Source organism: Pelophylax lessonae (assembly GCF_965119305.1).
Source record: "Pelophylax lessonae genome assembly, chromosome: 4".
In the NCBI taxonomy this organism is placed as follows: Eukaryota; Metazoa; Chordata; class Amphibia; order Anura; family Ranidae; genus Pelophylax; species Pelophylax lessonae.
Window position 1 is genome coordinate 8,368,645 of NC_138771.1, and position 12,615 is coordinate 8,381,259.

The 12,615-nt window shown below is 51.8% G+C and overlaps 1 protein-coding gene across 1 annotated transcript in view; it reads left to right on the forward strand.

Moving 5' to 3' along the window:
- Positions 1-12,615, forward strand: part of ADGRA2 (adhesion G protein-coupled receptor A2) — a 342,184-nt gene that overhangs the window by 222,162 nt on the left and 107,407 nt on the right. The window contains exon 4 of the mRNA XM_082255622.1: positions 9,540-9,611. Within this exon, the coding sequence (XP_082111748.1) occupies positions 9,540-9,611 (72 nt within the window). The remainder of the gene's footprint in view (positions 1-9,539; positions 9,612-12,615) is intronic.

Sequence of the window (12,615 nt, forward strand, 5' to 3'; positions counted from 1 at the left end):
ATTTGCAGGAACCTGCCGACCTGCCCCCGCATAGCTGCGGCGGCTGGTCGGTAAGTGGTTAAAATTGCCCCCCCCCCCCCTGAAGTCGATTAAAGTAGTACAGAAACTACTTTTGGGAAGCGTTGTGGCGTTGCAAAGTCGGCGTCGCATTGATTCGGACGGTGCCATTGCCAACAATTGGCTCTGATTTGATATGCGATTTGACAAGTCAAGTCGCATGTCAAAACAGACTAATATGAACATGGGCTTAAAAAAAAGTCCCTGTCCCTTTCCAAAAAAAAAACCGCAGAGGCACAAAAAATGCATTGATGCCAACGTGTCCCATGGGACCCCGGTGTTACCAAAATTGTCCTGCATTTCTCCAAAAGGTATGAAAAAAGAAAAAACGCATTGCTGCGAATGGAGTCTTGCGTGTTTTTGAAGTGGGTGGAGCTCCCATTGAAATGCATGGTGCTGCTCCAAAAAAGGCGCATAACGCAGTAGTGTCGCTCTGGTTACATATGTGCACGCACTTCTGCATGGATCGTATTGAGCGCAAATACATAAAGAATGGCAGCGCAAGCGCATTGCGCGCTTTAGCGTATTTTTTTTTTTGTGCGTTTGCAGAAACGTGAGCAGAAACGCTCGTTTCTGTCTGCGTTTCTGCCACACTCAGGTGTAAATGGGGTCTAAAGCTATTTTTTTCTGCCAAATTCTGGCAAACATGCAAAAACAAAAAAAAAACACGCGAAAAAGTTAACGCGGTAACGCCACTCAAGTGTAAACGGGGCCTCCATGTTGCATACATACGCGCGTTTATGCGCATATGGCATTGAGTGCAAATGCATTCTAGAGACTGGAATATTTAACATTTAGGCCCCTTTCACACTTGTGCGACTTGTCCTGCGACTTGGGACTGTAAAGTCGCATGACAAGATGCACTCCATTTCCAGTACCGTTCATATCTGTGCGACTCCAAAGTAGTCCCTGCACTACTTTGGTCTGACTTTGATGCGTTTTGAGATCCATTACACAGGCATTGCTTCAAGTCCAGTCAAATTTGCGGCAAAAAAATTGCAAATCAAAGCTGCCATCACACTGAAAATGACCAAAATGAATGTCTTCTTCATCCTCCTACTTCCCCTTCCTTCTGCCTGACATTCCTGACCTCTTCTTCATCCTCCTACTTCCCCTTCCTTCTGCCTGACATTCCTGACCTCTTCTTCATCCTCCTACTTCTCCTTCCTACCGCCAGCCAATCCTGACCTCTTCTTCATCCTCCTACTTCCCCTTCCTACCACCAGCCAATCCTGACCTCTTCTTCATCTTCCTACTTCCCCTTCCTTCTGCCAGCCAATCCTGACCTCATCTTCATCCTCCTACTTCCCCTTCCTACCGCCAGCCAATCCTGACCTCTTCTTCATCCTCCTACTTCCCCTTCCTACCGCCAGCCAATCCTGACCTCTTCTTCATCCTCCTACTTCCCCTTCCTACCGCCAGCCAATCCTGACCTCTTCTTCATCCTCCTACTTCCCCTTCCTACCGCCAGCCAATCCTGACCTCTTCTTCATCCTCCTACTTCCCCTTCCTACCGCCAGCCAATCCTGACCTCTTCTTCATCCTCCTACTTCCCCTTCCTACCGCCAGCCAATCCTGACCTCTTCTTCATCCTCCTACTTCTCCTTCCTACCGCCAGCCAATCCTGACCTCTTCTTCATCTCCTACTTCCCCTTCCTTCTGCCAGCCAATCCTGACCTCTTCTTCATCCTCCTACTTCCCCTTCCTACCGCCAGCCAATCCTGACCTCTTCTTCATCCTCCTACTTCCCCTTCCTACCGCCAGCCAATCCTGACCTCTTCTTCATCCTCCTACTTCTCCTTCCTACCGCCAGCCAATCCTGACCTCTTCTTCATCTTCCTACTTCCCCTTCCTTCTGCCAGCCAATCCTGACCTCATCTTCATCCTCCTACTTCCCCTTCCTACCGCCAGCCAATCCTGACCTCTTCTTCATCTTCCTACTTCCCCTTCCTACCGCCAGCCAATCCTGACCTCTTCTTCATCTTCCTACTTCCCCTTCCTTCTGCCAGCCAATCCTGACCTCATCTTCATCCTCCTACTTCTCCTTCCTACCGCCAGCCATTCCTGACCTTTTCTTCATCCTCCTACTTCCCCTTCCTACCGCCAGCCAATCCTGACCTCTTCTTCATCCTCCTACTTCCCCTTCCTTCTGCCAGCCATTCCTGACCTTCTCTTCATCCTCCTACTTCCCCTTCCTACCGCCAGCCAATCCTGACCTCTTCTTCATCCTCCTACTTCCCCTTCCTACCGCCAGCCATTCCTGACCTCTTCTTCATCCTCCTACTTCCCCTTCCTACCGCCAGCCAATCCTGACCTCTTCTTCATCCTCCTACTTCTCCTTCCTACCGCCAGCCAATCCTGACCTCTTCTTCATCTCCTACTTCCCCTTCCTTCTGCCAGCCAATCCTGACCTCTTCTTCATCCTCCTACTTCCCCTTCCTACCGCCAGCCAATCCTGACCTCTTCTTCATCCTCCTACTTCCCCTTCCTACCGCCAGCCAATCCTGACCTCTTCTTCATCCTCCTACTTCTCCTTCCTACCGCCAGCCAATCCTGACCTCTTCTTCATCCTCCTACTTCCCCTTCCTTCTGCCAGCCAATCCTGACCTCATCTTCATCCTCCTACTTCCCCTTCCTACCGCCAGCCAATCCTGACCTCTTCTTCATCTTCCTACTTCCCCTTCCTTCTGCCAGCCAATCCTGACCTCATCTTCATCCTCCTACTTCTCCTTCCTACCGCCAGCCATTCCTGACCTCTTCTTCATCCTCCTACTTCCCCTTCCTACCGCCAGCCAATCCTGACCTCTTCTTCATCCTCCTACTTCCCCTTCCTACCGCCAGCCAATCCTGACCTCTTCTTCATCCTCCTACTTCCCCTTCCTACCGCCAGCCAATCCTGACCTCTTCTTCATCCTCCTACTTCCCCTTCCTACCGCCAGCCAATCCTGACCTCTTCTTCATCCTCCTACTTCCCCTTCCTACCGCCAGCCAATCCTGACCTCTTCTTCATCCTCCTACTTCCCCTTCCTACCGCCAGCCAATCCTGACCTCTTCTTCATCCTCCTACTTCTCCTTCCTACCGCCAGCCAATCCTGACCTCTTCTTCATCTCCTACTTCCCCTTCCTTCTGCCAGCCAATCCTGACCTCTTCTTCATCCTCCTACTTCCCCTTCCTACCGCCAGCCAATCCTGACCTCTTCTTCATCCTCCTACTTCCCCTTCCTACCGCCAGCCAATCCTGACCTCTTCTTCATCCTCCTACTTCTCCTTCCTACCGCCAGCCAATCCTGACCTCTTCTTCATCCTCCTACTTCCCCTTCCTACCGCCAGCCAATCCTGACCTCATCTTCATCCTCCTACTTCCCCTTCCTACCGCCAGCCAATCCTGACCTCTTCTTCATCTTCCTACTTCCCCTTCCTTCTGCCAGCCAATCCTGACCTCATCTTCATCCTCCTACTTCTCCTTCCTACCGCCAGCCATTCCTGACCTTTTCTTCATCCTCCTACTTCCCCTTCCTACCGCCAGCCAATCCTGACCTCTTCTTCATCTTCCTACTTCCCCTTCCTTCTGCCAGCCAATCCTGACCTCATCTTCATCCTCCTACTTCCCCTTCCTACCGCCAGCCAATCCTGACCTCTTCTTCATCTTCCTACTTCCCCTTCCTTCTGCCAGCCAATCCTGACCTCATCTTCATCCTCCTACTTCCCCTTCCTACCGCCAGCCAATCCTGACCTCTTCTTCATCTTCCTACTTCCCCTTCCTTCTGCCAGCCAATCCTGACCTCATCTTCATCCTCCTACTTCCCCTTCCTACCGCCAGCCAATCCTGACCTCTTCTTCATCTTCCTACTTCCCCTTCCTTCTGCCAGCCAATCCTGACCTCATCTTCATCCTCCTACTTCCCCTTCCTACCGCCAGCCATTCCTGACCTCTTCTTCATCTTCCTACTTCCCCTTCCTTCTGCCAGCCATTCCTGACCTCTTCTTCATCCTCCTACTTCCCCTTCCTACCGCCAGCCAATCCTGACCTCTTCTTCATCCTCCTACTTCTCCTTCCTACCGCCAGCCAATCCTGACCTCTTCTTCATCTCCTACTTCCCCTTCCTTCTGCCAGCCAATCCTGACCTCTTCTTCATCCTCCTACTTCCCCTTCCTACCGCCAGCCAATCCTGACCTCTTATTCATCCTCCTACTTCCCCTTCCTACCGCCAGCCAATCCTGACCTCTTCTTCATCCTCCTACTTCTCCTTCCTACCGCCAGCCAATCCTGACCTCTTCTTCATCCTCCTACTTCCCCTTCCTTCTGCCAGCCAATCCTGACCTCATCTTCATCCTCCTACTTCCCCTTCCTACCGCCAGCCATTCCTGACCTCTTCTTCATCCTCCTACTTCCCCTTCCTACCGCCAGCCAATCCTGACCTCTTCTTCATCCTCCTACTTCCCCTTCCTACCGCCAGCCAATCCTGACCTCTTCTTCATCCTCCTACTTCCCCTTCCTACCGCCAGCCAATCCTGACCTCTTCTTCATCCTCCTACTTCCCCTTCCTACCGCCAGCCAATCCTGACCTCTTCTTCATCCTCCTACTTCCCCTTCCTACCGCCAGCCAATCCTGACCTCTTCTTCATCCTCCTACTTCCCCTTCCTACCGCCAGCCAATCCTGACCTCTTCTTCATCCTCCTACTTCTCCTTCCTACCGCCAGCCAATCCTGACCTCTTCTTCATCTCCTACTTCCCCTTCCTTCTGCCAGCCAATCCTGACCTCTTCTTCATCCTCCTACTTCCCCTTCCTACCGCCAGCCAATCCTGACCTCTTCTTCATCCTCCTACTTCCCCTTCCTACCGCCAGCCAATCCTGACCTCTTCTTCATCCTCCTACTTCTCCTTCCTACCGCCAGCCAATCCTGACCTCTTCTTCATCCTCCTACTTCCCCTTCCTACCGCCAGCCAATCCTGACCTCATCTTCATCCTCCTACTTCCCCTTCCTACCGCCAGCCAATCCTGACCTCTTCTTCATCTTCCTACTTCCCCTTCCTTCTGCCAGCCAATCCTGACCTCATCTTCATCCTCCTACTTCTCCTTCCTACCGCCAGCCATTCCTGACCTTTTCTTCATCCTCCTACTTCCCCTTCCTACCGCCAGCCAATCCTGACCTCTTCTTCATCCTCCTACTTCCCCTTCCTTCTGCCAGCCATTCCTGACCTTCTCTTCATCCTCCTACTTCCCCTTCCTACCGCCAGCCAATCCTGACCTCTTCTTCATCTTCCTACTTCCCCTTCCTTCTGCCAGCCAATCCTGACCTCATCTTCATCCTCCTACTTCCCCTTCCTAACGCCAGCCAATCCTGACCTCTTCTTCATCTTCCTACTTCCCCTTCCTTCTGCCAGCCAATCCTGACCTCATCTTCATCCTCCTACTTCCCCTTCCTACCGCCAGCCAATCCTGACCTCTTCTTCATCTTCCTACTTCCCCTTCCTTCTGCCAGCCAATCCTGACCTCATCTTCATCCTCCTACTTCCCCTTCCTACCGCCAGCCAATCCTGACCTCTTCTTCATCTTCCTACTTCCCCTTCCTTCTGCCAGCCAATCCTGACCTCATCTTCATCCTCCTACTTCCCCTTCCTACCGCCAGCCATTCCTGACCTCTTCTTCATCCTCCTACTTCCCCTTCCTACCGCCAGCCAATCCTGACCTCTTCTTCATCCTCCTACTTCCCCTTCCTACCGCCAGCCAATCCTGACCTCTTCTTCATCCTCCTACTTCCCCTTCCTACCGCCAGCCAATCCTGACCTCTTCTTCATCCTCCTACTTCCCCTTCCTACCGCCAGCCAATCCTGACCTCTTCTTCATCCTCCTACTTCCCCTTCCTACCGCCAGCCAATCCTGACCTCTTCTTCATCCTCCTACTTCCCCTTCCTACCGCCAGCCAATCCTGACCTCTTCTTCATCCTCCTACTTCTCCTTCCTACCGCCAGCCAATCCTGACCTCTTCTTCATCTCCTACTTCCCCTTCCTTCTGCCAGCCAATCCTGACCTCTTCTTCATCCTCCTACTTCCCCTTCCTACCGCCAGCCAATCCTGACCTCTTCTTCATCCTCCTACTTCCCCTTCCTACCGCCAGCCAATCCTGACCTCTTCTTCATCCTCCTACTTCTCCTTCCTACCGCCAGCCAATCCTGACCTCTTCTTCATCCTCCTACTTCCCCTTCCTACCGCCAGCCAATCCTGACCTCATCTTCATCCTCCTACTTCCCCTTCCTACCGCCAGCCAATCCTGACCTCTTCTTCATCTTCCTACTTCCCCTTCCTTCTGCCAGCCAATCCTGACCTCATCTTCATCCTCCTACTTCCCCTTCCTACCGCCAGCCATTCCTGACCTCTTCTTCATCTTCCTACTTCCCCTTCCTTCTGCCAGCCATTCCTGACCTCTTCTTCATCCTCCTACTTCCCCTTCCTACCGCCAGCCAATCCTGACCTCTTCTTCATCCTCCTACTTCTCCTTCCTACCGCCAGCCATTCCTGACCTTTTCTTCATCCTCCTACTTCCCCTTCCTACCGCCAGCCAATCCTGACCTCTTCTTCATCCTCCTACTTCCCCTTCCTACCGCCAGCCAATCCTGACCTCTTCTTCATCCTCCTACTTCCCCTTCCTTCTGCCAGCCAATCCTGACCTCATCTTCATCCTCCTACTTCCCCTTCCTACCGCCAGCCAATCCTGACCTCTTCTTCATCTTCCTACTTCCCCTTCCTTCTGCCAGCCAATCCTGACCTCATCTTCATCCTCCTACTTCCCCTTCCTACCGCCAGCCATTCCTGACCTCTTCTTCATCCTCCTACTTCCCCTTCCTACCGCCAGCCAATCCTGACCTCTTCTTCATCCTCCTACTTCCCCTTCCTACCGCCAGCCAATCCTGACCTCTTCTTCATCCTCCTACTTCCCCTTCCTACCGCCAGCCAATCCTGACCTCTTCTTCATCCTCCTACTTCCCCTTCCTACCGCCAGCCAATCCTGACCTCTTCTTCATCCTCCTACTTCCCCTTCCTACCGCCAGCCAATCCTGACCTCTTCTTCATCCTCCTACTTCCCCTTCCTACCGCCAGCCAATCCTGACCTCTTCTTCATCCTCCTACTTCTCCTTCCTACCGCCAGCCAATCCTGACCTCTTCTTCATCTCCTACTTCCCCTTCCTTCTGCCAGCCAATCCTGACCTCTTCTTCATCCTCCTACTTCCCCTTCCTACCGCCAGCCAATCCTGACCTCTTCTTCATCCTCCTACTTCCCCTTCCTACCGCCAGCCAATCCTGACCTCTTCTTCATCCTCCTACTTCTCCTTCCTACCGCCAGCCAATCCTGACCTCTTCTTCATCCTCCTACTTCCCCTTCCTACCGCCAGCCAATCCTGACCTCATCTTCATCCTCCTACTTCCCCTTCCTACCGCCAGCCAATCCTGACCTCTTCTTCATCTTCCTACTTCCCCTTCCTTCTGCCAGCCAATCCTGACCTCATCTTCATCCTCCTACTTCCCCTTCCTACCGCCAGCCATTCCTGACCTCTTCTTCATCTTCCTACTTCCCCTTCCTTCTGCCAGCCATTCCTGACCTCTTCTTCATCCTCCTACTTCCCCTTCCTACCGCCAGCCAATCCTGACCTCTTCTTCATCCTCCTACTTCCCCTTCCTACCGCCAGCCAATCCTGACCTCTTCTTCATCTTCCTACTTCCCCTTCCTTCTGCCAGCCAATCCTGACCTCATCTTCATCCTCCTACTTCCCCTTCCTACCGCCAGCCAATCCTGACCTCTTCTTCATCTTCCTACTTCCCCTTCCTTCTGCCAGCCAATCCTGACCTCATCTTCATCCTCCTACTTCCCCTTCCTACCGCCAGCCAATCCTGACCTCTTCTTCATCTTCCTACTTCCCCTTCCTTCTGCCAGCCAATCCTGACCTCATCTTCATCCTCCTACTTCCCCTTCCTACCGCCAGCCAATCCTGACCTCTTCTTCATCTTCCTACTTCCCCTTCCTTCTGCCAGCCAATCCTGACCTCATCTTCATCCTCCTACTTCCCCTTCCTACCGCCAGCCATTCCTGACCTCTTCTTCATCTTCCTACTTCCCCTTCCTTCTGCCAGCCAATCCTGACCTCATCTTCATCCTCCTACTTCCCCTTCCTACCGCCAGCCATTCCTGACCTCTTCTTCATCTTCCTACTTCCCCTTCCTACCGCCAGCCAATCCTGACCTCTTCTTCAACCTCCTACTTCCCCTTCCTACCGCCAGCCAATCCTGACCTCTTCTTCATCCTCCTACTTCCCCTTCCTTCTGCCAGCCATTCCTGACCTCTTCTTCATCCTCCTACTTCTCCTTCCTACCGCCAGCCAATCCTGACCTCTTCTTCATCCTCCTACTTCCCCTTCCTTCTGCCAGCCAATCCTGACCTCATCTTCATCCTCCTACTTCCCCTTCCTACCGCCAGCCAATCCTGACCTCTTCTTCATCCTCCTACTTCCCCTTCCTTCTGCCAGCCATTCCTGACCTCTTCTTCATCCTCCTACTTCTCCTTCCTACCGCCAGCCATTCCTGACCTCTTCTTCATCTTCCTACTTCCCCTTCCTTCTGCCAGCCATTCCTGACCTCTTCTTCATCCTCCTACTTCCCCTTCCTACCGCCAGCCAATCCTGACCTCTTCTTCATCCTCCTACTTCCCCTTCCTACCGCCAGCCAATCCTGACCTCTTCTTCATCTTCCTACTTCCCCTTCCTTCTGCCAGCCAATCCTGACCTCATCTTCATCCTCCTACTTCCCCTTCCTACCGCCAGCCAATCCTGACCTCTTCTTCATCTTCCTACTTCCCCTTCCTTCTGCCAGCCAATCCTGACCTCATCTTCATCCTCCTACTTCCCCTTCCTACCGCCAGCCAATCCTGACCTCTTCTTCATCTTCCTACTTCCCCTTCCTTCTGCCAGCCAATCCTGACCTCATCTTCATCCTCCTACTTCCCCTTCCTACCGCCAGCCAATCCTGACCTCTTCTTCATCTTCCTACTTCCCCTTCCTTCTGCCAGCCAATCCTGACCTCATCTTCATCCTCCTACTTCCCCTTCCTACCGCCAGCCAATCCTGACCTCTTCTTCATCTTCCTACTTCCCCTTCCTTCTGCCAGCCAATCCTGACCTCATCTTCATCCTCCTACTTCCCCTTCCTACCGCCAGCCATTCCTGACCTCTTCTTCATCTTCCTACTTCCCCTTCCTTCTGCCAGCCAATCCTGACCTCATCTTCATCCTCCTACTTCCCCTTCCTACCGCCAGCCATTCCTGACCTCTTCTTCATCTTCCTACTTCCCCTTCCTACCGCCAGCCAATCCTGACCTCTTCTTCATCCTCCTACTTCCCCTTCCTACCGCCAGCCAATCCTGACCTCTTCTTCATCCTCCTACTTCCCCTTCCTTCTGCCAGCCATTCCTGACCCGTCTCTCTTCTCTTCCAGGGACATCTCCAACAACAGAATCGGCTGCGTCATTCCGGCTGCTTTCCAGGGACTGAACAGTCTAGGCCGCCTGTATGTAACTATTCCATACCCAACAACATGTATATACTATATCCATCCAAATCTGTATATACCATACCCAACCAAATGTATATATACTGTATCCAACCAAATGTGTATATATATATATACATATATATATATATACAGTATATATACCATACCCAACCAAATTTGTATATACTATATGCATATATATATATATATATATATATATATATATATATATATATATATATATATATATATATATATACATTTGGTTCGGTATGATATATACAGTGCTTTGCGAAAGTATTCGGCCCCCTTGAACTTTTCGACCTTTTGCCACATTTCAGGCTTCAAACATAAAGATATAAAACTGTCATTTTTTTTGAAGAATCAACAACAAGTGGGACACAATCATGAAGTGGAACGAAATGTATTGTATATTTCAAACTTTGTTAACAAATAAAAAATGGAAAAATTGGGTGTGCAAAATTTTTCAGCCCCCTTATGTTAATACTTTGTAGCGCCCAACCAAATATATATATGCTATATATACCATACCCAACCAATTGTATATACTATATATACCATACCCAACCAAATGTGTGTATACAGTGCCTTGCGAAAGTATTCAGCCCCTTGAACTTTTCGTCCTTTTGCCACATTTAAGGCTTCTTCTTGTGGTGCCCCCAAACCTCACATAATAACACAGTGCCCAGGGCAGCTATTATATTTATATTTTACCTAAAATGAGCTCCTATTTTGTGTTTGTGTGCTCTAAAAATATCTTTATTGTATTTTTTACTGAAAGTTTGCAATTCATAAACCATTGCGCTAATATTGTGTGACATGGAAACTGGAACTGGCAGTATTTTATTCTTTAGGGAACATGTGCCAAACACAAAGCCTGTAGGCCAGATGCAGCCCACCGGGCCATTTCATGTGGCCCTTGCACCTCTCCTGCAGCCCCCCTGGTCTCCGCCCCCACCTTGTCTCAGCAATCAGCAGCCAAGAGGAGGACAGAACTTCTCCACCAGATCCTGACTGACTGAAGCTCGTCTCTGAACCCCCCCCCCCCCCCCTCAGTAGTCGGCAGCAGAGAGCAGGACAGAATTCCTCCTACAGATCCTAGACCACTCTGTGCAGCTGCAGCACCCCCTCCTCTCTGCCTCCCCTGGTCTCAGCATTCAGCAGACTCCAGCAGCTGACCCCAACCCTCCTCTGGTCCTCCTCCATACCCTGTACTTGCTGCTTCCCAGCTCTGCCTCCAGCACAAAGGAGGATATGATGTAAGGGAGGGTGGGGGGCTCTTGACTTCTGATGGTAGGGGGGAGCTCTTGACATCTGATGTAAGGGGGTGTGGGGTGCTCTGGACATCTGCTTATAGTATTATAAGATTATAACTGTACACAAGTCTGAACGGGAGAGTCGCACAGCGCTGGTATCATCCAGAATTAACTTTATTGAAGGCTGCTCAGACAGGACACCTTGGCAGAACCATGTTCAGTCTGAGCAGCTTCCAATAAAGTTTTCTTGTGGGTGATACCAGCGCTGTGCGACCCTGCGATTAAGACATGCGTCATCTGCTGCAGGAGTGGGAGTGGACTCCATGCCAGTCTGCTCCGCCCTTCACAGCGCAAAGCGAACTTCACCCAAAATGATATGTTCCGCTCTTCCTCCCTCTGCCACATTTGGATCATAATTGTTTTTTTTTGGGGGGGAGGGGGTACCTAGTTTTGACAGGTACCCTCTCCCACTTCTGCTCAGATTGCCTAGGCACGGGGCCATCCTAATTGCATCTTGGGCCTCTGGGCAAAGTAATGCACTGGGGCCTCTACTAGCGGGCACCAATTTACACACCCACACTGTGCTCTTCTGCCCCCCCCCCGTACTGTGCCCTTCTGCCTCCTCCTCTGTATTGTGCCCTTCTGCCTCCACCCCCTGTACTGTGCCCTTCTGCCACCACCCCTGTACTGTGCCCTTCTGCCTTCCCCCATGTACTATGCCCTTTTGCCTCCACCCCCTGTACTGTGCCCTTCTGCCTCCACCCCCTGTACTGTGCCCTTCTGCCACCACCCCTGTACTGTGCCCTTCTGCCTTCCCCCATGTACTATGCCCTTTTGCCTCCACCCCCTGTACTGTGCCCTTCTGCCTCCACCCCCTGTACTGTGCCCTTCTGCCTCCCCTCCTGTACTGTGCCCTTCTGCCTCCATCCCCTGTACTGTGCCCTTCTGCCTCCCCCCTCTACTGTGCCCTTCTGCCTCCACCCCCTGTACTGTGCCCTTCTGCCTCTCCCCCTGTACTGTGCCCTTATGCCTCCCCCCTGTACTGTGCCCTTCTGCCTCCCCCCCTGTACTGTGCCCTTCTGCCTCCCCCCCTGTACTGTGCCCATTGTGTTGATTAGTCTTTGATTTCTGGAATGCTTTCTTATTGTCTAAAATCGATAATATTGAAAGTACTAATAAATATATGTTTAAGTCTATCAAATATTTATACTTTAATTTATTAAGTGTGGGTGCGTAAATTGGTGCCGGCTGGTAGAGGCCCCAGTGAATTACTTTGCCCAGGGCCCCATGATGCTATTAGGACGGCCCCGTGCTTAGGCAATCTGAGCAGAAGTGGGAGTGGGTACCTGTCAAAACTGCCCACAGTACAGGGGGGAGGCAGAAGAGCACAGTACAGGGGGTGGAGGCAGAAGGGCACAGTACAGGGGGTGGAGGCAGAAGGGCACAGTATAGGAGGTGGAGGCAGAAGGGCACAATACAGGGGAGGAGGCAGAAGGGCACAGTACAGGGGTGGAGGCAGAAGACCACAGTACAGGGGTGGAGGCAGAAGACCACAGTACAGGGGTGGAGGCAGAAGGTCACAGTGCGGGGGGGAGGCAGAAGGCCACTGTACAGGAGGGGAGGCAGAGGCAGAAGGGCATAGTACAGGGATGGAGGCAGAAGACCACAGTACAGGGGTGGAGGCAGAAGGGCACAGTACACGGGGGAGGCAGAAGGGCACAGTACACGGGGGAGGCAGAAGG